The sequence below is a fragment of the Trachinotus anak genome, unplaced genomic scaffold (assembly GCF_046630095.1).
Source record: "Trachinotus anak isolate AG129_WGS33_773 ecotype Australia unplaced genomic scaffold, CSIRO_AGI_Tana_v1 ptg000031l, whole genome shotgun sequence".
Taxonomy (NCBI): Eukaryota; Metazoa; Chordata; class Actinopteri; order Carangiformes; family Carangidae; genus Trachinotus; species Trachinotus anak.
Genome location: NW_027273882.1, coordinates 1,930,637 through 1,953,331, shown reverse-complemented (window position 1 = coordinate 1,953,331; position 22,695 = coordinate 1,930,637). Strand labels below are relative to the sequence as shown.

Below are 22,695 nucleotides of genomic sequence, written 5' to 3'. Positions count from 1 at the left end.
AAATGAGTGATCTAAGTAACAGACACACAACTCACTGTAATGCAAGACAAAGTACATCCTCCAAAGTGACCATGAAGTGAATCAACACCTCTCTGAAACAGTTTCAACAACAACTAAAGATTAAAACCTTTCTGTAGGGAGGGTTTATTGCATTAGATTACACCAGTTTTAATACTGTAGACCAAATGAACTGGAAACTCCCTTTTTCTTCTCATGGTGATTTTGTTGTGATGTTGAACATTATTAACCTTACGGTGTGTTGATATCATGACAGAGCCCTTGTTATATCAACAAAAACAGAGGAAAGGAAATAAGGAGGAAGGAAGGGAAACAAAAGGGAAATCACAACTTATAGAATTAATAATGAAGGTGAGAAGATATGACAGCCTGAGCTGATATACTGTGTTCCTTTAAATGATGTGATTAATTTTGTCAGAAATGAGCAGGTGGACCTGGTTCACCAGTAAAACTCCCTTCCTTTCTTTTTGTATATGACAGCAATTCAGTTAATATTCTTGTATGTGAATAAATTAATAAGAATGAGTCATCATAATAACAGTAATAATTTATACATAGCTTTCAAAAAAATGCTACAAAGTGATTGAAGTAAAGGCAGACAACCGCACAGAACAGTAAAAAGTTTAGTTATAATTACAGTAATGATTGTGCCACCTGGGCCAGGAGGCCGAAAACAAAACAAGCTAGCATTAACATACTGCAAGAATTAAGTTTTTACACTGAGGAGTTAGCAAACAATATCCCTACAAACATATTCATCTGACACGGACGTCATTGGCATTCATCTGGTGCAATGTTGTCATCCGACTGACAAATGTTAGTCCACTATTTTAGCTCTGTTTTGGTCTCCACCAGCTCTTCAGAAGAATATCTGTCTCTTTAGCTGCTAACGTTGCATGTTTCACCTTTTTCGCTACCAAGTTAGTTAGCTAACAGGCGTTTAGTGCCAAACAGTAGCGTTTTGTGGGTTTATTGGAGCCGGTTTTCATAGTTGTAAACAGCTCTCTGTGGTGATTGATTAAAGTAAATCTCAAACCTTGGTTGTTAAGTTTGCTGTTTTCAGTTTTATGATATTTTGCCACCGGCGTCTAAAAGCATATTCTGTACATCTGGTGTTATTTTAGCCCTAACCCTAAGTCTAAACTAAATAATTATCATTCTTAGCGTCTACACCTACCTCTGGGGGGTGCTTTTCATGGCAGGGGGCTAATAACGGCGCAACACCAGCAGCTGGTTTCCGTTAAACATTGTGTTGCTATAGCAACCCCCACTGGCAGAGTTCCATAGTAACTGCAATTCGCTATGGTCTGACGTCTTCAATCTGCCGTTGGTCAAGAAAATATTGACAGGCATCTTTTATTCTCTCGAAATGTTTTTGTTGCAGCATTATCCGTGAGTATTACTTTATTATATTTGTTATTATGACTGTTGAAGTGTGAAGAAGTTAAATTATTTCGTGCGGCCAGTTTGCTACCAAGCATTCTCTCAGCGGTTAGCTAGCTGTCCAGGGCTAACATGTTGCTAGTCCAAGCAGGTGAAGTTAATTTACCGTTGGACTGTTTACTACCATTGGGACTGTTGCTTTTTGACACTTCGTTTTTTTGCTAGCATGAGGTACGATATACTAATTTGACCATATCCTGTTTTCCTGCGTGAATTATTTTTTACTTAACAGTTTCCTTTTGTAAAAACCTCAGACCCCTGTCTTGCAATGTATTTTTAGTTCCCTGGATAGCTGTACATGCTTAGTGAGGGCTGAAGACAGTAATATGCTGAGTGGCTACACTATTCTCTCTTTTATAGCAACTAACTAGCCCCATCTTCTGATAACTAACATATCTTTTTTCAGTACATAAGCACTTTTCTACTATTCATACATTTCTAGCACTCTGATTCACATTTCAAGTTACACTTCGTGCCACAGGGTATGAATTCAGAGCACAGAAAGTGTCTACCTGAAGTTGTGTGGAAAGTGGGTCAAGTACTATTTAGGGTCAGAAAGTCAGCAATTAAATTTCTGACAATTTTTGTAACAGACTCTCAATACTGCCCCAGTCTTGCACAGTCTTGTAATTCTAGTCACTTTCTTAATGTGGAACCAGCGAAATCTGTTTTGTGTTTAGCTTGAAATGAGTTTATGATAAATCAACAAAAAAAGAGACCACAAGTAGTGTGCCTGTAAACCCTCATTTCCAACAGTGCATCATGTTATTGACTCTCTTTCATAAAGATACGAGACAATCAATTCATATTGTCTCATTTTGTCATAAAATGCGTCAGTTGGTAATGTCACTGTGGCTGCATTAGGAGAGCCCAGACCACCTGTTAACTCTCTTCAGTTCACTTTTGGCAGCTACTTTAGATTACTCTGTTACTGCTGGCTCAAACAGCTTAGCAGCACTCTAAACACACACAGACACACACACACGTCTGTCTAACTGCATTACTCTGACTCCAACAGGTCAGTTCAAAATATGAGTGACCGCATATGAAACCTCCCAGATGCTGCTGTGGGACGACTGTCATGACACTGGACGGCTGGTGTAGGTTTGAGTAAGTGCAACTAAATGTCCCGAAAAATGTCAATGTGGTTACCCATCCTTTTTTTTCAAGGATATAATTAGATTGACAAACATGATACTTAAACACAAGTGCAAAGAACTAAAGTAAAAGTAAAATAATTCCTATTTTAGAAAAAAATATCAAGAAAAATTATGCTTGTGGCAAGTTAATGGGTGGCCTCTCTGCAGTATGAATTACCATGGCCCAAGGATGCTTATGTCGGTCTTTAAACATTTATCTAGTGTCACTGCTCCCATTAGATTTTCATCTTAAACAACACTAAGGTAACTGAGCTTGAAACTAAATTGCTGGATTTTCATATAATTTGTGTAACTTGAGACATAAGACATGAGTAGCTCTCATTCATGACAAAATGCTCAAAAGTATTTAGAAGACAGAGGCCACATGCTACGATATTCACTGTATATAATCAGGGTGAAAGTTTTGTATTGATGTCAGGTAATGCACTGAGAGAAACATCATAATACATGTCATGTCATACCTCCCTTGCTAACTACTATCTTGCTCAATAGCCTGTAAGCCAATAACAACCATGCTAACAATTACTATCATCAATGTACCTTGATTGGTCATGCATACGTAGATATTTTATTAGCTAATACACTGGATAAATTGGAGCATTTAATGTGAATAAACATTTCAGCTACATGCTAGAACAGGCTTGAACATGTAAATTAGAAATACTACATTAACTATTTGTAAATTAGATGTAGCCAGTATGCAGGTTAATGAAGACACTGTAAATATCCTATATACACAAACTACACATAGAAATATCCCAGTCACAGTTACACTACTTTCAGGCTGTATTCATTAGAAACAAGGCTACAACCGGAACTCAAAGTTATTTATTGAGCAACTCATGCTATAGATCCAACGAGCTGCACTGCTGCACAGTCTTCCCCTGATACATAGGAACCACAGCAGTTTGAGTGACAATTGCTTGGAAGATTCACTTGAATAGCTGACACAGTGTTTTTATGTTTGAGAATTTGCATTGTTGTGCATATCTAAGCCAAAATCTACTCTCAGTTTCCTCTTTTAGTGGCAAACCAATAAACCACTGAAACACTGAAACCTTGTTTTTGGTTCTCTCCTGACCCTTTGACCTTTTCTGACCTCTGTGAACTTCAATAGCAAAACCCTCAGATCAGGTGTCAAATTACACGCAAAATATCTAGTGAACCCTTTTTGGACATTATTACTGGGCATGAAATCTTTCCTTTCCCCTTCAGTCGGATGCCTCTGTTGGCCGCCACTTTCTAAACCCATCTCTAAATGGTTTGACCAACCGTCCATTCACGATTCCTCCTTTTATGGCTGACTTGTCTCCACAACATGAATAAGATTTCTGTTGTTACTCTCACTGTATCCATAGCAGCTCAGCTCAGGACAGTCATTAGGGACTAGTGGTTCCCTGTTCCATCAGAATACAGGGAAGTGTAGTCATAACATTTCCTTAATAAGTGTACAGATCTGAACTAAGCCCAGCAAAGACCTTTACGACCTGGCAGGTTAAGCATGGTGATGCTACTAATCAGATGAATGAATTGATTGACGCTATTTCCCTGTCTCCATCTAGCATTAGTGTTGGATCTGCTGTTGATGTTAGTGTGGACAATGTAGACTGTTCATACAGACAAATTAAATTACAGTAATGAGTGTGAGGAAATGGATCACAGGTCAGCATAACTACAAAAGCTGCAGGCATCACATCCTAAATTCTACAATACAGAAAAAAAGTCAACTGTATCACAAACTCAATCTCCATTATGTGTGATCTATATTTGGAAAACAAAAATTAGCAAATTTACACAAAACAGTTGACATTTTCTCCATTATAAAATAAGAATTTTATAATGGCTCTGGCTCAGCTAATGCTCTGCTGCCTCACAGACATCAGTTCACTTCCCTAAGTATGGACTGTTGTGTAAACACTTTGTAAACACTTCTGACTGACTTGATTTGTGTATTCACTGAACTGTCATAAGTCCCATGATTACTCTCACACACACTTGCTGCCAAAAAGTATAGAAGAAGCTTCAACAGCTATTGAAGCTGGAATGGAAATGCAACAACCATTGTAATATCAACACATCTCATATTTCCACAGCAAAACCGAGCTTGACGTTAAAGCACGTTTACCAAAATGCTTTAACACGTTGATCTTTCTTGTCACTGGTAAAGTTTTAATATCTTTAAATAATTTCATGATCTTGACTGTATTATTGTAACACACCAAAGAGTTCTTGTGTGTATATGTTTTAAACACAACAGTCTGAGAGAACTATTGAATAATATTGTTATCTTTTACAGGATCATGGGCTTCCACAATTTTTACAGTTCATCTACGTCAGTTCTCAGGGCCATGAGAGAAGGAGGCAACTCAGAAAATAACAGCTAAAATTCAAGAGGATAATGTAAGTAGGTCTTTTACTGCCATTTATTTTCTTGTAGTAGGGAGATAATTGATAAGTAACAGTGAGACAAAAGCTGGATGCCCTGAGATAACAAGATAATTACATTGGTGTTGAATTAGCTTCTTTAAAAAATAATAAACATCACAAGAGCAAATGTTTTGAGTGTGAAAAGTTCATTCTTGACCTTTTGAAACAGCTGCATGAAAAAAGTATTTTAATACACTTTTTCCTTACTAGCTTTGTATAGGTTTTGCTCAGTTGTCATCATCGCCAACTCCATCTGCTGATTAAGACCAAGATGCGACAGATAACTCCAGAAAACCTTGTGTAGAAGGAGATTATATTGTTATCTTGTCAAACATAATTTTTAGCTGTGAGACAATACACTATTTATGTTATCAACTTAGGAAAACAATCTTTGCTCCATCTAACTGGATAATTATCCTTTAATTAAAGGGCCAAAACACCCACACAGGTATTTAGAGTCATTATGGTTTATTAGCTCTCTTCAGGTTGGTGTGAAGACCAATGCTGAAGTAATGAAACTCCATTTACTTTGAAGCTTTTCCCATTGTGACATGTCAAAGTCTCTTCTATGAAAAAGGCTTATCACTGAAGGGCAAGTTGCTCCGCCTTCACAAGTGCATTGAAACAAACAGGAGAATCATGGAGCTGTCAATCAAGTAGATGCCCACAGAGATTCTGTTTAATCAGCCAAAATAAGTGAAAACACCTGTGTAGGTGCATCATAGGTGTGCAATTAAGCTGTGACAAGATATGAGACTACAAGAAAATATTTGATGACAACCACAGCTGCTCTCTGCTCCCAGACCCATCTGTCTTCTCATTTCATTATCCACAGACAAAAAACTGTTAAAATAGTATTACAGCAGTACCAGTCGATGAGGTTACATGCTACAGGGGGCACAGTGTTGATGCTGACTGATCTTATACAGCACTGTAGATGTCACAGGGGTCTTCAAGCTGCATTACAAATAGCAGATACATGATAGCAGCATATTTTTAGATGCTTCCAATCATGAAATTCCCCTACACACCAGATAGCACAACAACACAGGGTCTGTGTGCAAAGCAAAACACACTAGAGCGTCATATCTACATCATGAGAGGCATCTGTTATGTAATAAAATTGAATAGCAATACTTAATGTGATGATACTTTACCTTCAACTGCTTCAGTCATTGTTTCAAACTAAAAAAGTTCAATTCCAAGAGTAAATCCTTTGTGCAGATTATGTTGCCATGAAAACAAATATTTACAGTAGATCTTCAACTTGTCTGCACAATTTAATCCCAGTCTTTAATTCCACTCCAGCAGCATCATGTGAATGGCTGGTGCTGAGGATATGTGGAAAACCTGAACCCTTTGGCCACCACTGGTAACACTACACCTCCTTCTCCATTCTCAGGACTGAAGTTTGCACTGTTTTGTTCCAGAAATCAAAAACTCTTGAAAGGTCCAGATGACTGCGTGGTGGCCCAGATAGGTGACTTCTATCCCAGTGGATGAGGCCGGGGAGACAGACAGAGACCCAAGTTGAGGTGGCCAATGTCTTTACCCTTTGCTTGGTTGGGGCTGGCGTTGGAGATAGAGCAGCCCCCCCCCCCCCCCCCCCCCCCCCAGCTCTGACAGAATTAGATCAACCACGATGCAAGGGAAAGAAGGAAGAGAGATTGGGAGAGAGAGCTTCAAGGTAACTTTATTCCAATGTTGCTGCTGGAGTCACGTGATGACAGTGTGGACAGTGGTTTCACACTGCTTAAAGATTATAATCTTTCTCTTTATTTGTTATTGTCAAAAACTGTCAGTTGCCCACTATAAAACTCTGACTCTTAGGTTCTATTACATTCACGCTATGTTTCTGAGCCTCAGGCCCTGAGTTATTCTTAGAGCGGATCGCTGCTGCTGGTATTCTGCTTCGCCTTTTTAGGCCAGAGGCGTGACCTTAACACCCCATCCCCCTAACCCCCCCTCCATGTTACCTAATCCCCCTCCTCTAGAGCTCCACTGTTCAGTGCAGAGCTGTCATCAAGTGGCGAGAGAGAGGGAGAGAAAATATCAGAATGGCTGAGGTGTCTGCAGTATATTCAAAGTGTAACTGAATTTACGGCGACATCATGGCACTAAAAGAACGCAACAGGACTCCATGTCTGTTCGTTTAAGATGTGAATGATAGATCAGGAAATACTTGTGTGACCTGTCATCCAACCACATCCACAGGCAAGTGTTTATACCTGTTCCAAATGCCCACACTTGAAGACAGGGCAAAAAGACTTCTATCACGGTCTCCCAGTGTCATTCCACTGCCCCTCTGATCACCCTCCAACAATCCTGTGTCTTTTACTTGTGTTTGTAATCTCAACATAATGAATTGCACACATGCTCAACCCCAACTTGCCCCAACCCCAACTTGCTCACTGGGCTACCAAACATTGAATTCTGAATAAACTACACTATCTGGCTAAAAACTAAAACTGGCTTTTGAGTGAGTAGCTGTGCAGTTGCTGACCCACACTTTGTTTTATACTGTTTCTACAAAGTTTAGTTCGTTTTTGCTAACTTGGCCAGACAAGCTCAGTCCAGGCAGTGTAGGTGCAAGTGACATTATCCAAACTGTGTGGTACATATCTGCCCAGGCTGGCTTAATTCTCAAATGGAAAATACACAAATATGACACAGTTAATTTGATTGAGCAGTTTTTATTTGTTAAGCAGCACAAAGACAGTCATTAAGTCATTATTTTACAGAGCTGTAGTCTTCATTTAAAGCTACGTAGCACAGGTTACTTCACTTAACACACATTTGAACATGTACATGACAGAAACCTTGTATCTCTAAAGCACAGTCACTGGGGTTGAGAGGAGTCATAATCCTGGCTTTACATACTCATGAAACATTTTTTTCACATTTCACAAGTCTATCTCAAAACAACACTGATATACCCATTTGTACATTGAAAGGGTTTTTATTTTTTTTCCACACTGGCCGCAAAGAGGGCTGTTAGCCTTGAGAGCCCTGCAAGGAAGAAAGAAAGAAAAGAAAATGAGTAATAATAATTAGTAATAATCAAACTGAATCATGTGCATCATTCCAGTGGTGGAACACAGTGACAGTCCCTTACTGAATTTACAATATCATTGAATGTCACACTGATTGTGTGAAAACCTGATGGTCCATTTGATCCATGCTGTAAACACAAAATGATATAATTCTCTTTAAAAGTTGGTTTGGAGAAGACGACTGCTTATTCACACATCTAGCAGATACAGATCATCATAAGCATTCCTTTGAAGACATGTAATATTCACTCTCCTCTTAGCTCTGTTTTGGTCTCCACCTCCTCCTAAGAAATAGGAGCTAGGTGCTAAATGTTCCATGTTCAGCAACTAGTCACTGAGGTTGTCTGTCTGCCACTTGTTGCTGGGCAGAAAGTTGGCTTATCAGAGCTATTTCATTTAAAACAGCTATGGTCTGCATCTGGAAACAAGGTTTTGGAGTTTAGGTTTGATGAGAGTAAATCAAAACAGTGAAAGTGTCGGCTGTAAAATCCAAAGAATTCACCATCATGAGTTATGCCGGTTTTCTGCCTGGACACAAATGAAATTTAATTTGTGATCCTCACAATGTAGAAAAACTATAATTTAAAAAATCATCAGCAACATCTGTTCCCTGAAACAGTGTCTCAATTATAGTGGATAATCCACAGACCTGGGAATATTTTAGGGAATATTTCTTCAAAGAAAAGTTTGAGCCAGTCATCAAACATGGTTGCCAAGTCCTGCTTTTAAAGGATGGAACTGATTACTCCTTATTGTACAGGCTCTGACTTTTCTCAGAGGCTCATGCGGTTCCACTCATATCACAGTTGAGGGTTCATTTGGCTGGTAGAATCATCAAGGAAGATCACTTGGTCCATTCGGTCACAAATTTGACCCTCGTCAGACATGGGTGGATGACGACAGTTGCGTCACACGGATGTGCAAAGTATGCAATGACCATAAGGGTCAGCCACACCCAAATTTATAAGAGCATAATTTTGGACTGAAATTGATTCATTTAAAAGGGCTGACAATGTGAGGCCATGGGGGGGACATCGAAAAATAGAGGTATTGCAAGAACAATTAGAGCCTGTACAGAAGCAATCATTATAATACCAAGATAAGGACATTTTAACACTGATAAAATTTCTCTGTAGACGTTTCACCAGCCAGTGTGAAACTGGTCAACCATTATCAGGAGCTCTGTCCAGGGCCTCGCTGATGTCCGTTCCCACTCGAGAAGCAACAGGACAGAAAACCAGACAGTAGTCACATTCTTGATGAGAGTCTACCTCCCTGTGGCCAGCTTCTTTAAACTTTTTAACAAAGTCTCGATGAGCATCATTAGTATTTCCAGCTGAAAATGCAAAAGCAAATTTAGAATCCAAGTCTGAACTGAGGGTGGTCAGATGCAGCTCCATAACATCATTGTTTATAGTGATGTATCACTTACTGATGTACAGTCGTGGCCAAAAGTTTTGAGAATGACACAAATATTACATTTTCACAGGGTCTGCTGCTTCAGGGTTTTTAGGTGTTTGTGTCAGATGTTTCTATGGTATACTGAAATATAATTACAAGCATTTCATAAGTATCAAAAGCTTTTATTGACAATTACACTGAGTTCATGAAAAACGTCAATATTTGCAGTGTTGACCCTTCTTTTTCAAGACCTCTGCAATTCTCCCTGGCATGCTGTCAATCAACTTCTGGACCAAATCCTGACTGATGGCAGTCCATTCTTGCATAATCAATGCTTGGAGTTTGTCAGAATTTGTGGGTTTTTGTTTGTCCACCCGCCTCTTGAGGATTGACCACAAGTTCTCAATGGGATTAAGATCTGGGGAGTTTCCTGGCCATGGACCCAAAATCTTTATGTTTTGTTCCCCGAGCCATTTAGTTATTACTTTTGCTTTATGGCAAGGTGCTCCATCATGCTGGAAAAGGCATTGTTCATCACCAAACTGCTCTTGGATGGTTGGGAGAAGTTGCTCTCGGAGGATGTTCTGGTACCATTCTTTATTCAAGGCTGTGTTTTTAGGCAAGATTGTGAGAGAGCCTACTCCCTTGACTGAGAAGCAACCCCACACATGAATGGTCTCAGGATGCTTTACTGCTGGCATGAGACAGGACTGATGGTAGCGCTCACCTCGTGTTCTCCGAACAAGCTTTTTTCCAGATGCCCCAAACAATCGGAAAGGGGATTCATCAGAGAAAATGACTTTACCCCAGTCCTCAGCAGTCCAATCCCTGTACCTTTTGCAGAATATCAGTCTGTCCCTGATGTTTTTTCTGGAGAGAAGTGGCTTCTTTGCTGCCCTTCTTGACACCAGGCCTTCCTCCAAAAGTCTTCACCTCACTGTACGTGCAGATGCACTCACACCTGCCTGCTGCCATTCCTGAGCAAGCTCTGCACTGGTGGTGGCCCGATCCCGCAGCTGAAACAACTTTAGGAGACGGTCCTGGCTCTTGCTGGACTTTCTTGGGCACCCTGGAGCCTGTTTGGCAACAATTGAACCTCTCTCCTTGAAGTTCTTGATAATCTGATAGATGGTTGACTGAGGTGCAATCTTACTAGCTGCTATAAACTTCCCTGTTAGGCCCTTTTTGTGCAATGCAATGATGACTGCACGTGTTTCCTTGCAGGTAACCATCGTTAACAGAAGAGGAACAATGATGTCAAGCACCATCCTCCTTTTAAAGTGTCCAGTCTGTTATTCTAACTCAATCAATCTCCAGCCTTGTCCTCATCAACACCCACACCTGTGTTAACGGAGGAATCATTGAAATGATGTTAGCTGGTCCTTTTGTGGCAGGGCTGAAATGCAGTGGAAATGTTTTTTTGGGGATAAAGTTAATTTTCAAGGCAAAGAGGGACTTTGCAATTAATTGCAGTTGAGCTGATCACTCCTCATAACATTCTGGAGTATATGCAAATTGCCATTATAGAAACTGAAGCAGCAGACTTTGAAAATTAATATTTGTGTCATTTCAAAACTTTTGGCCACGACCGTACATACTGAAACTTTGGAGTTTGTCCACTGACTGCAGAAGCATCGTTTTTACCCTTCGCTGAACTTTTGGATGCATTTTGGCCCAAATATAAAGACTGGATTTTGTCTCCCATCACATACACTAACCATTTCTTTGCAGCCAGTACAGGCACAAGGAGCAACTACAGCAACAAAACCCTTTCAATGTACTGTACATATGGTCAAGATAAGATGAAAACAGTGGGCCTATCCTTTAAAGTCACTCATTTTTCAACTTATGGCAGACCAGTGTTTTTTTGTTCTAACATTCGGTTACTTGTTTAAGGCCTGTATCTGCAGATCTGCTCTTCTTCCATCATTTCCCCCTCTGTTGTGCTTCAGATATAATATTTGTGATCAAAAGCTTCAGCCCAATTTATATTTACATTTATATCAGCTTTCACAACTACACGACAGTAACAACAATAATATCAATTAAGCTTTCGCACATGTACATGACATAGCACATTTATTTTGAATAACGCAGTGTAATAATGTGATGGAAACTGATTCCTTTTTCATTTTGTCATACATGTCAGTGACAGCTGTCACTTGAACCTATAAAGTTTAACAGGAATAGTTATCATCATGATCTGACCTGCCATCCCCACAAAAATTGTTCTTTATATCTAGAATAACGAAAAACAGAACAAGTAGTCATGAGATTTTGTGTCCATTCTTTTAGATTGGAGGCCTTCTAGGAGGTTATCAGTTTAAATGGATGGATATGAGGATATGAGGATTACACATACCAATAACATAACTATTTAACGTACATGGCCCTATAAAGGCTTGAAAATAAATCTGATCGAAGATCTGAAGGTCATGATTAAAGTCACACTTACAATCTAAGACTTGAGAGGCTAGAGAGCCCTGCAAGGAAGAAGGAAAGAAAAGAACATGAGTAATAATAATTAGTAATAATCAAACTGAATCATGTGCATCATTCCAGTGGTGGAACACAGTGACAGTCCCTTAATAAATTTACAATATCATTGAATGTCACACTGATTGTGTGAAAACCTGATGGTATCACCTCAGTAAATCCAGTCATTGCCTGGCCAAATCCAAGATGCTTCTGGATGTTACACCATGCAGTTTCATTGGTGGGACAGTTCAGGAGTCTGGTCTCATAGAACAGACAGTCCACTGTGAGGTGGACGTTTGTGTTCTCCACCAGTCTCCTGCTTTCAGCCACAACATGGTCAGGATTAAAGGTGTGATGCATCACCACCAGAATTATCGGTTTACCAGCTGTAAGCACAGAGATAACGACCAAATCAATCAAACCAGTTACAGCCTGTACAGAAGCAATCATTATAATACCAAGATAAGGACATTTTAACAGTGATTGGTCAAATTTCTCTGTAGACGTTTCACCAGCCAGTATGAAACTGGTCAACCATTACCAGGAGCTCTGTCCTGGGCCTCGCTGACGTCCGTTCCCACTCGAGAAGCAACAGGACAGAAAACCAGACAGTAGTCACATTCTTGATGAGAGTCTACCTCCCTGTGGCCAGCTTCTTTAAACTTTTTAACAAAGTCTCGATGAGCATCATTCGTATTTCCCGCCAAGAAGACAAAAAAATTCTTCCGTGACGCTGAAGACAAATGAAGAAGAATGTTTGAGTCATTAATAAGCCGTAACATAATTTTGTGTAAGCACGCTACCTCAACCAGATGAAGTCAAATCTCATTTACATCTAGTTTTGTACTGAACTGAATCAAAACACTGAAAATGCAAAAGCAAATTTAGAATCCAAGGCTGAACTGAGGGTGGTCAGATGCAGCTCCATAACATCATTGTTTATAGTGATGTATCACTTACTGATGTACATACTGAAACTTTGGAGTTTGTCCACTGATTGCAGAAGCATCGTTTTTACCCTTAGCTGAACTTTTGGATGCATTTTGGCCCAAATATAAAGACTGGATTTTGTCTCCCATCACATACACTAACCATTTCTTTGCAGCCAGTACAGGCACAAGGAGCAACTACAGCAACAAAACCCTTTCAATGTACTGTACATATGGTCAAGATAAGATGAAAACAGTGGGCCTATCCTTTAAAGTCACTCATTTTTCAACTTATGGCAGACCAGTGTTTTTTTGTTCTAACATTCGGTTACTTGTTTAAGGCCTGTATCTGCAGATCTGCTCTTCTTCCATCATTTCCCCCTCTGTTGTGCTTCAGATATAATATTTGTGATCAAAAGCTTCAGCCCAATTTATATTTACATTTATATCAGCTTTCACAACTACACGACAGTAACAACAATAATATCAATTAAGCTCGCACATGTACATGACTTAGCACATTTATTTTGAATAACGCAGTGTAATAATATGATGGAAATTGATTCCTTTTTCATTTTGTCATACATGTCAGTGACAGCTGTCACTTGAACCTATAAAGTTTAACAAGAATAGTTATCATCATTATCAGACCTGCCATCCCTACAAAAATTGTTCTTTATATCTAGAATAACGAAAAACAGAACAAGTAGTCATGAGATTTTGTGTCCATTCTTTTAGATTGGAGGCCTTCTAGGAGGTTATCAGTTTAAATGGATGGATATGAGGATTACACATACCAGTAACATAACTATTTAACGTACATGGCCCTATAAAGGCTTGAAAATAAATCTGATCGAAGATCTGAAGGTCATGATTAAAGTCACACTTACAATCTATGACTTGAGAGCCTTGAGAGCCCTGCAAGGAAGAAGGAAAAAAAAGAACATGAGTAATAATAATTAGTAATAATCAAACTGAATCATGTGCATCATTCCAGTGGAGGAACACAGTGACAGTCCCTTAATAAATTTACAATATCATTGAATGTCACACTGATTGTGTGAAAACCTGATGGTATCACCTCAGTAAGTCTAGTCATTACCTGGCCAAATCCAAGATGCTTCTGGATGTTACACCATGCAGTTTCATTGGTGGGACAGTTCAGGAGTCTGGTCTCATAGAACAGACAGTCCACTGTGAGGTGGACGTTTGTGTTCTCCACCAGTCTCCTGCTTTCAGCCACAACATGGTCAGGATTAAAGGTGTGATGCATCACCACCAGAATTATCGGTTTATCAGCTGTAAGCACAGAGATAACCAAATCAATCAAACCAGTTACAGCCTGTACAGAAGCAATCATTATAATACCAAGGTAAAGACATTTTAACAGTGATTGGTCAAATTTCTCTGTAGACGTTTCACCAGCCAGTGTGAAACTGGTCAACCATTACCAGGAGCTCTGTCCAGGGCCTCGCTGACGTCTGTTCCCACTCGAGAAGCAACAGGACAGAAAACCAGACAGTAGTCACATTCTTGATGAGAGTCTACCTCCCTGTGGCCAGCTTCTTTAAACTTTTTAACAAAGTCTCGATGAGCATCTTTAGTATTTCCCGCTGAGAAGACAAAGAAATTCTTCCATGATGCTGAAGACAAATGAAGAAGAATGTTTGAGTCATTAATGAGCTGTAACATAATTTTGTGTAACCACGCTACCTCAACCAGATGAAGTCAAATCTTATTTACATCTAGTTTTGTACTGAACTGAATCAAAACACTGAAAATGCAAAAGCAAATTTAGAATCCAAGGCTGAACTGAGGGTGGTCAGATGCAGCTCCATAACATCATTGTTAATAGTGATGTATCACTTACTGATGTACATACTGAAACTTTGGAGTTTGTCCACTGATTGCAGAAGCATCGTTTTTACCCTTAGCTGAACTTTTGGATGCATTTTGGCCCAAATACAAAGACTGGATTTTGTCTCTCATCACATACACTAACCATTTCTTTGCAGCCAGTACAGGCACAAGGAGCAACTACAGCAACAAAACCCTTTCAATGTACTGTACATATGGTCAAGATAAGATGAAAACAGTGGGCCTATCCTTTAAAGTCACTCATTTCTCAACTTATGGCAGACCAGTGTTTTTTTGTTCTAACATTCGGTTACTTGTTTAAGGCCTGTATCTGCAGATCTGCTCTTCTTCCATCATTTTCCCCTCTGCTGTGCTTCAGATATAATATTTGTGATCAAAAGCTTCAGCCCAATTCATATTCACATTTATATCAGCCTTCACAACCACACAACAGTAACAACAATAATATCAATTAAGCTTTCGCACATGTACATGACTTAGCACATTTATTTTGAATAACGCAGTGTAATAATGTGATGGAAACTGATTCCTTTTTCATTTTGTCATACATGTTAGTGACAGCTGTCACTTGAACCTATAAAGTTTAACAAGAATAGTTATCATCATGATCTGACCTGCCATCCCCACAAAAAGTGTTCTTTATATCTAGAATAACGAAAAACAGAACAAGTAGTCATGAGATTTTGTGTCCATTCTTTTAGATTGGAGGCCTTCTAGGAGGTTATCAGTTTAAATGGAAGGATATGAGGATATGAGGATTACACATACCAATAACATAACTATTTAACGTACATGGCCCTATAAAGGCTTGAAAAAAAATCTGATCGGAGATCTGAAGGTCATGATTAAAGTCACACTTACAATCTATGACTTGAGAGCTTTGAGAGCTCTGCAAGGAAGAAGGAAAGAAAAGAACATGAGTAATAATAATTAGTAATAATCAAACTGAATCATGTGCATCATTCCAGTGGAGGAACACAGTGACAGTCCCTTAATAAATTTACAATATCATTGAATGTCACACTGATTGTGTGAAAACCTGATGGTATCACCTCAGTAAGTCTAGTCATTACCTGGCCAAATCCAAGATGCTTCTGGATGTTACACCATGCAATTTCATTGGTGCGACAGTTCAGGAGTCTGCTCTCATAGAACAGACAGTCCACTGTGAGGTGGACGTTTGTGTTCTCCACCAGTCTCCTGCTTTCAGCCACAACATGGTCAGGATTAAAGGTGTGATGCATCACCACCAGAATTATCGGTTTATCAGCTGTAAGCACAGAGATAACAACCAAATCAATCAAACCAGTTACAGCCTGTACAGAAGCAATCATTATAATACCAAGGTAAAGACATTTTAACAGTGATTGGTCAAATTTCTCTGTAGACGTTTCACCAGCCAGTGTGAAACTGGTCAACCATTACCAGGAGCTCTGTCCAGGGCCTCGCTGACGTCTGTTCCCACTCGAGAAGCAACAGGACAGAAAACCAGACAGTAGTCACATTCTTGATGAGAGTCTACCTCCCTGTGGCCAGCTTCTTTAAACTTTTTAACAAAGTCTCGATGAGCATCATTAGTATTTCCCGCCGAGAAGACAAAAAAATTCTTCCATGATGCTGAAGACAAATGAAGAAGAATGTTTGAGTCATTAATGAGCTGTAACATAATTTTGTGTAACCACGCTACCTCAACCAGATGAAGTCAAATCTCATTTAGATCTAGTTTTGTACTGAACTGAATCAAAACACTCAAAATGCAAAAGCAAATTTAGAATCCAAGGCTGAACTGAGGGTGGTCAGATGCAGCTCCATAACATCATTGTTTATAGTGATGTATCACTTACTGATGTACATACTGATCTACATGTGACTGGCCAACTATATAGTCAATAAATGTTGTAATTAGGGCTGAAAGATGTGCAAAAAAATCCTTTGCTATCCTTTTTGAATTTCACTTCCACTGACAAAATTCAAAACAATAAGCACGTTTCCTTTAAGTCTGGAAAGTATCATTTGTAGGCCAGAGCATCCCTTTAGCACCATATGTTGTGACACAAATATACTTTATCAAAATAATTACAGCTCCTGCGATTTGGATATTGCACTTGGCCATATTGCAATTTTGATAATATATCGATTAATTGCTGAGCCATAGTTGGAACTGAACAAAACAATTCAAATCAGCAAGTGATGAAAATTTTGGGCTGGGGTAGTGTTGTGCATTGTTGTCATCCATTGTCTCTTTTTTGATACCACTAGGGGGTGCCAAAGTCAGGACTTTTTTCGGTCATACACAGCTTTAAGCTACATATCATTTGTGTAAATTCATGAAAAAGATACAGATTTTTAATTAAGATTGGTTTACCAGCTCATAAAGCAGCAGTCTAGTCTGTAGTTATGTTGTTTTCATAACATTATCATAATATAGTTACATTTTTACAGCAAAGGTTTATTTGACATGACAACTCTAGTGGCACTAACACAAGTTTAAAGCTCCAGAAATAACAACAAGCTGTAAACACAACACTAACATGCTGTAAACTTGATATAGTGGATTTGTTAGCTAACGGCTGCTTCCAGCAGACATACAGCAAAATTAGCTTTCATTTTTACTTGTGGCCATCTGGTGAATATACAGTCCAGAATTCACTGTCCCTTTCTGTTTTGGCCTTCACCAGCTCCTTCCTCTTTAGCTGTTAAATGCTCTATTCAGCAGCTCGTTGCTAATGCACTGAATTCTGACTGGTGGATGTTTGACACACAATTTTGCTTTTTTTATTTGCACCATAAAAATGATGAATAAAGAAATCCTGAATCTTGATCTTGAATGTAGTCAGTCTGCTGTTTGGCACTGTCAAGCATTGTAGAGAGGGTTTTTTCTTGCTGAAAGGAGCTTTCTGTTGCTGCGAGGAACTGCTGTGTCAGTTCAGGATTCATCACCATGAGCAGCCGATTCCACAACAAGTAGCCATAAAATATTGATAAGAGTAGCTTTGAAGGTTATGTATTGTAATCACTCAATGTAATATATTCTTTTTACAGTTGAAATAGTTGATGATTGCAGACAGTACAGTAAACTGGTTTCCTCACCTGTCATCTCTTCCTCAGGCATATCTCTGAAAAAAAGAGAGAGGAACCTTTAATCAGCACAGTTTAGCCAAACTGAATGAAGCTAAGCAATGCAAGCAAATGGATATGCATCACAATCTGTTGTTACAGCTGCTGAGCACAAGCATTCAAAAAAGAGTGAAAAATACCTGAGAGGACTATACTCTCTATTTGTCCGATTCATGTTTAGAGATTCAGCAGTTCTCAGTCAACATTCAAGGTAGCTTACTTATGAGATGGACTGGTAATTTCTTCTTGGTGTCCACGGTATATCAGTCCCAGCCCCACTTGCAAGAGAAATAATTGTAACTCCGTCACTGCAGTAACTTTCACTTTCGCTTTCACAAGCAATGTGCTCTTAAGGTGACCACTGAACAGGAAGTGCAGAGATGAGATCTGCAACTGTGTCACGTTTCTTAAGATATAAACACAGCAGCAGAAGGACGGAGCAACTCTGGAGCACATTTGTGCAAGTTTGTGCAGCACACAGTTACTGGCTGTGATTGTGTTGTTTTTAGATCACAGAATTAACCTGCTATGTTAGAGCCCCCTCACATGGAGGGTGAGGGAAGTCTCCCAGTGTCATTCCACTGTCCCTCTGATCACCCTTCAACAACCCTGTGTCTACAAATGTCCACTGGTCCCACAATTTTCTCTTTGCTCAGTGAACATCGACATGAAAACCCCAACTTGCTCACTGAGCTACCAAACATTGAATTCTGAATAAACTACACTATCAATTAAAACTGGCTTTTGAGTGGTTAGCTGTGTAGATGCTGACCCACACTTTGTTTTATGCTGTTTCTACAAAGTTTAGTTAGTTTTTGCTAACTTGGCCAGACAAGCTCAGTCCAGGCAGTGTAGGTGCAAGTGACATTATCCAAACTGTGTGGTGCATATCTGCCCAGGCTGGCTTAATTCTCAAATGGAAAATACACAAATATGACACAGTTACTTTGATCAAGCAGTTTTTATTTGTTCTTAATGGATAATACTGTCTTATATTTTACGCGGCACAAAGAAAATCATTAAGTCATTATTTTACAGAGCTGTAGTCTTCATTTAAAGCTACGTAGCACAGGTTACTTCACTTAACACACATTTGAACATGTACATGACAGAAACCTTGTATCTCTAAAGCACAGTCACTGGGGTTGAGAGGAGTTCTGGTCATAATCCTGGCTTTACATACTCATGAAACAATTGCTTCACATTTTTTCAAGTCTTTCTTATTACAACACTGATTTACCCATTTGTACATTGAAAGGGGTTTTAGGTTTTGTCCACACTGGCCACAAAGAAGAATGTCTTCTTAAAACAGATAACAAATAGGAGACAAAATATTCAGTCCTGGTTCGATGTAAAACTGATTCGAAGTTCACTTGAAGTTAATATGCATCTTTAGCAGTCTGAGTTGGATGACTCAAGTAGATATGTTTCAAAGTATGTTTTAGTATCAATCTCTTTCTTTGTATCACTATGTCTCCCTGCAGCTCATTACCATCATGAAATAAAAAGACTCAAACTTTGGAGTATGGCAGACAAGTGTTTTTTTGTTCTAACATTCGGTTACTTATTTAAGGCCTGTATCTGCAGATCTGCTCTTCTTCCATCATTTCCCCCCCTGCTCTGCTTCAGATATAATATTTGTGATCAAAAGCTTCAGCCCAATTTATATTTACATTTATATCAGCCTTCACAACTACACGACAGTAACAGCAATAATATCAATGACGCTTTCACACATATACCTGACATAGCACATTTATTTTGAATAATGCAGTGTAATAATGTGATGGAAACGGATTCCTTTTTCATTTTGTCATACATGTTAGTGACAGCTGTCACTTTAATTCATAAAGTTTAACAAGAACAGTTGTCAAAATGATCAGACCTGCCACCCCCACAAAAAATGAAGCGGTCATCCACGGATTGTTCTGTATACCTAGAATAAAGAAAAACAAAACAATTAGTCATGAGATTTTGTGTCCATTCTTTTAGATTGGAGGCCTTCTAGGAGGTTATCAGTTTAAATGGATAGATATGGATATGAGGATATGAGGATTACACATACCAATCACATAACTATTTAACGTACATGGCTTTATAAATGCTTGAAAAAAAATCTGATCTGAGATCTGAAGGTCATGATTAAAGTCACACTTACAATCTAAGACTTGAGAGGCTAGAGAGCCCTGCAAGGAAGAAGGAAAGAAAAGAACATGAGTAATAATAATTAGTAATAATCAAACTGAATCATGTGCATCATTCCAGTGGTTGAACACAATGACAGTCCCTTATTACCTATAGTATATACAGCTGTTCCTATTTGTCGTCTCCCCCCCCGCCCCCCACTACCCCGAGGCAGTAGGCTGCCCACTCTGAACCCGGCTCTGTTGGAGGTTTCTCCCTGTTAAAATGGAGTCATCTGGGGCGCCTCGGTGGCTCACCTGTTAGAGCGCATCCCATTAAGGCAGCGGCCGTGGGTTCGAATCTGACCCACGGCCTTTTTCTGCATGTCATCCCCTCTCTCTCCCTGACTTTCCTGTCACTCACTCGCTGATCTATCCAATAAAGGCACTAAAAGACCAAAAAAATAACTTAAAAAAAAAATGGAGTTGTCCCCCCACCCCATTGCCAAGTGCTCTTCTTTGTGGGAACTGTTGAGTCTTCTTGATAATAATGTAAGGTCTTGATCTTACCCTGTAAAATGCCTTGACATAATGTATATTATGATTTAGCGAAATACAAATAAAATTGAATTGAATTGAATTTACAATATCATTGAATGTCACACTGATTGTGTGAAAACCTGATGGTATCACCTCAGTAAATCTGGTAATTGCCTGGCCAAATCCAAGACGCTTCTGGATGTCAAACCATGCAATTTCATTGGTGGGACAGTTCAGGAGTCTGCTCTCATAGAACAGACAGTCCACTGTGAGGTGGATGTTTGTGTTTTCCACTAGTCTCCTGCTTTCAGCCACAACATGGTTAGGATTAAAGGTGTGATGCATCACCACCAGAATTATCGGTTTACCAGCTGTAAGCACAGAGATAACAACCAAATCAATCAAACCACTTACACCCTGTACAGAAGCAATCATTATAATACCAAGATAAGGACATTTTAACAGTGAAAATTTCTCTGTAGACGTTTCACCAGCCAGTGTGAAACTGGTCAACCATTACCAGGAGCTCTGTCCAGGGCCTCGCTGACATCTGTTCCCACTCGAGAAGCAATAGGACAGAAAACCAGACAGTAGTCACATTCTTGATGAGAGTCTACCTCCCTGTGGCCAGCTTCTTTAAACTTTTTAACCAAGTCTCGATGAGCATCATTAGTATTTCCCGCCAAGAAGACAAAGAAATTCTTCCATGATGCTGAAGACAAATGAAGAAGAATGTTTGAGTCATTAATGAGCTGTAACATAATTTTGTGTAACCACGCTACCTCAACCAGATGAAGTCAAATCTCATTTACATCTAGTTTTGTACTGAACTGAATCAAAACACTGAAAATGCAAAAGCAAATTTAGAATCCAAGGCTGAACTGAGGGTGGTCAGATGCAGCTCCATAACATCAAGCTCCAGAAATGACAACAAGCTGTAAACACAACACTAACATGCTGTAAACTTGATATAGTGGATTTGTTAGCTAACGGCTGCTTCCAGCAGACATACAGCAAAATTAGCTTTCATTTTTACTTGTGGCCATCTGGTGAATATACAGTCCAGAATTCACTGTCCCTTTCTGTTTTGGCCTTCACCAGCTCCTTCCTCTTTAGCTGTTAAATGCTCTATTCAGCAGCTCGTTGCTAATGCACTGAATTCTGACTGGTGGATGTGTGACACACAATTTTGTCTTTATTTGCACCATAAAAATGACGAATAAAGAAATCTTGAATCTTGATCTTGAATGTAGTCAGTCTGCTGTTTGGCACTTTCAAGCATTGTAGAGAGGGTTTTTTCTTGCTGAAAGGAGCTTTCTGTTGCTGCGAGGAACTGCTGTGTCAGTTCAGGATTCATCACCATGAGCAGCCGATTCCACAACAAGTAGCCATAAAATATTGATAAGAGTAGCTTTGAATGTTATGTATTGTAATAACTCAATGTAATATATTCTTTTTACAGTTGAAATAGTTGATGATTGCAGACAGTACAGTAAACTGGTTTCCTCACCTGTCATCACTTCCTCAGGCATATCTCTGAAAAAAAGAGAGAGGAACCTTTAATCAGCACAGTTTAGCCAAACTGAATGAAGCTAAGCAATGCAAGCAAATGGATATGCATCACAATCTCTTGTTACAGCTGCTGAGCACAAGCATTCAAAAAAGAGTTAAAAATACTTGAGAGGGCTTAAATCTCTTTTTCTCCAATTCATGTTTAGAGATTCAGCAGTTCTCAGTCAACATTCAAGGTAGCTTACTTATGAGATGGACTGGTAATTTCTTCTTGGTGTCCACGGTATATCAGTCCCAGCCCCACTTGCAAGAGAAATAATTCTAACTCCGTCACTGCAGTAACTTTCACTTTTGTTTTCACAAGCAATGTGCTCTTAAGGTGACCACTGAACAGGAAGTGCAGAGATGAGATCTGCAACTGTGTCATGTTTCTTAAGATACAAACCACACAGCAGCAGAAGGACGGAGCAACTCTGGAGCACATTTGTGCAAGTTTGTGCAGCACACAGTTACTGGCTGTGATTGTGTTGTTTTTAGATCACAGAATTAACCTGCTATGTTAGAGCCCCCTCACATGGAGGGTGGGGGGAGTCTCCTAGTGTCATTGCACTGCCCC

General features: G+C 39.3%; 2 protein-coding genes and 1 long non-coding RNA gene across 14 annotated transcripts in view; 1 reads left to right on the top strand and 2 right to left on the bottom strand.

The window, feature by feature from the left end:
- Positions 1-6,479, bottom strand: part of LOC139612499 (protein IWS1 homolog) — a 31,694-nt gene extending 25,215 nt beyond the window's left edge. For 6 of the 8 annotated variants that reach the window (XM_071468122.1, XM_071468124.1, XM_071468123.1 and 3 more), the window contains exons 1-2: positions 6,206-6,479; positions 5,256-5,343 (exon numbers count right to left, since the gene is read on the bottom strand). In XM_071468122.1, coding sequence (XP_071324223.1) covers positions 5,256-5,301 — 46 coding nt within the window. In that variant the 5' untranslated portion in view covers positions 5,302-5,343; positions 6,206-6,479. Of the gene's footprint in view, positions 1-1,195; positions 1,329-5,255; positions 5,344-6,205 lie in introns of those variants that run through there. The other 2 variants (XM_071468125.1, XM_071468128.1) reach the window with 2 other exon arrangements.
- LOC139612511 (uncharacterized) lies at positions 1,276-14,390 on the top strand. Of its 4 annotated transcripts, none has more exons than XR_011686567.1 (5): positions 1,276-1,410; positions 2,480-2,571; positions 4,918-5,021; positions 6,479-6,735; positions 14,323-14,390. It is a non-coding gene; the product is annotated as an uncharacterized lncRNA (long non-coding RNA). The 4 variants fall into 4 exon arrangements; XR_011686566.1 differs by lacking the exon at positions 14,323-14,390 and adding an exon at positions 9,238-9,373; XR_011686565.1 differs by lacking the exon at positions 14,323-14,390 and adding an exon at positions 7,263-7,400.
- LOC139612504 (uncharacterized) lies at positions 12,575-22,695 on the bottom strand. Of its 2 annotated transcripts, XM_071468139.1 has the most exons (12): positions 22,325-22,695; positions 22,078-22,103; positions 21,088-21,279; positions 20,721-20,938; positions 20,063-20,090; positions 16,213-16,404; positions 15,861-16,057; positions 15,649-15,676; positions 14,361-14,552; positions 14,012-14,208; positions 13,800-13,827; positions 12,575-13,591 (listed from the first exon to the last, which is right to left on the bottom strand). In XM_071468139.1, the coding sequence occupies exons 1-12, from the start codon at positions 22,561-22,563 to the stop codon at positions 13,530-13,532; spliced, it is 1,599 nt and encodes a 532-aa protein (XP_071324240.1). In that variant the 5' UTR covers positions 22,564-22,695; the 3' UTR covers positions 12,575-13,529. The 2 variants fall into 2 exon arrangements, with proteins under 2 accessions (XP_071324240.1, XP_071324239.1); XM_071468138.1 differs by lacking the exon at positions 12,575-13,591 and having other exon boundaries at positions 13,598-13,827.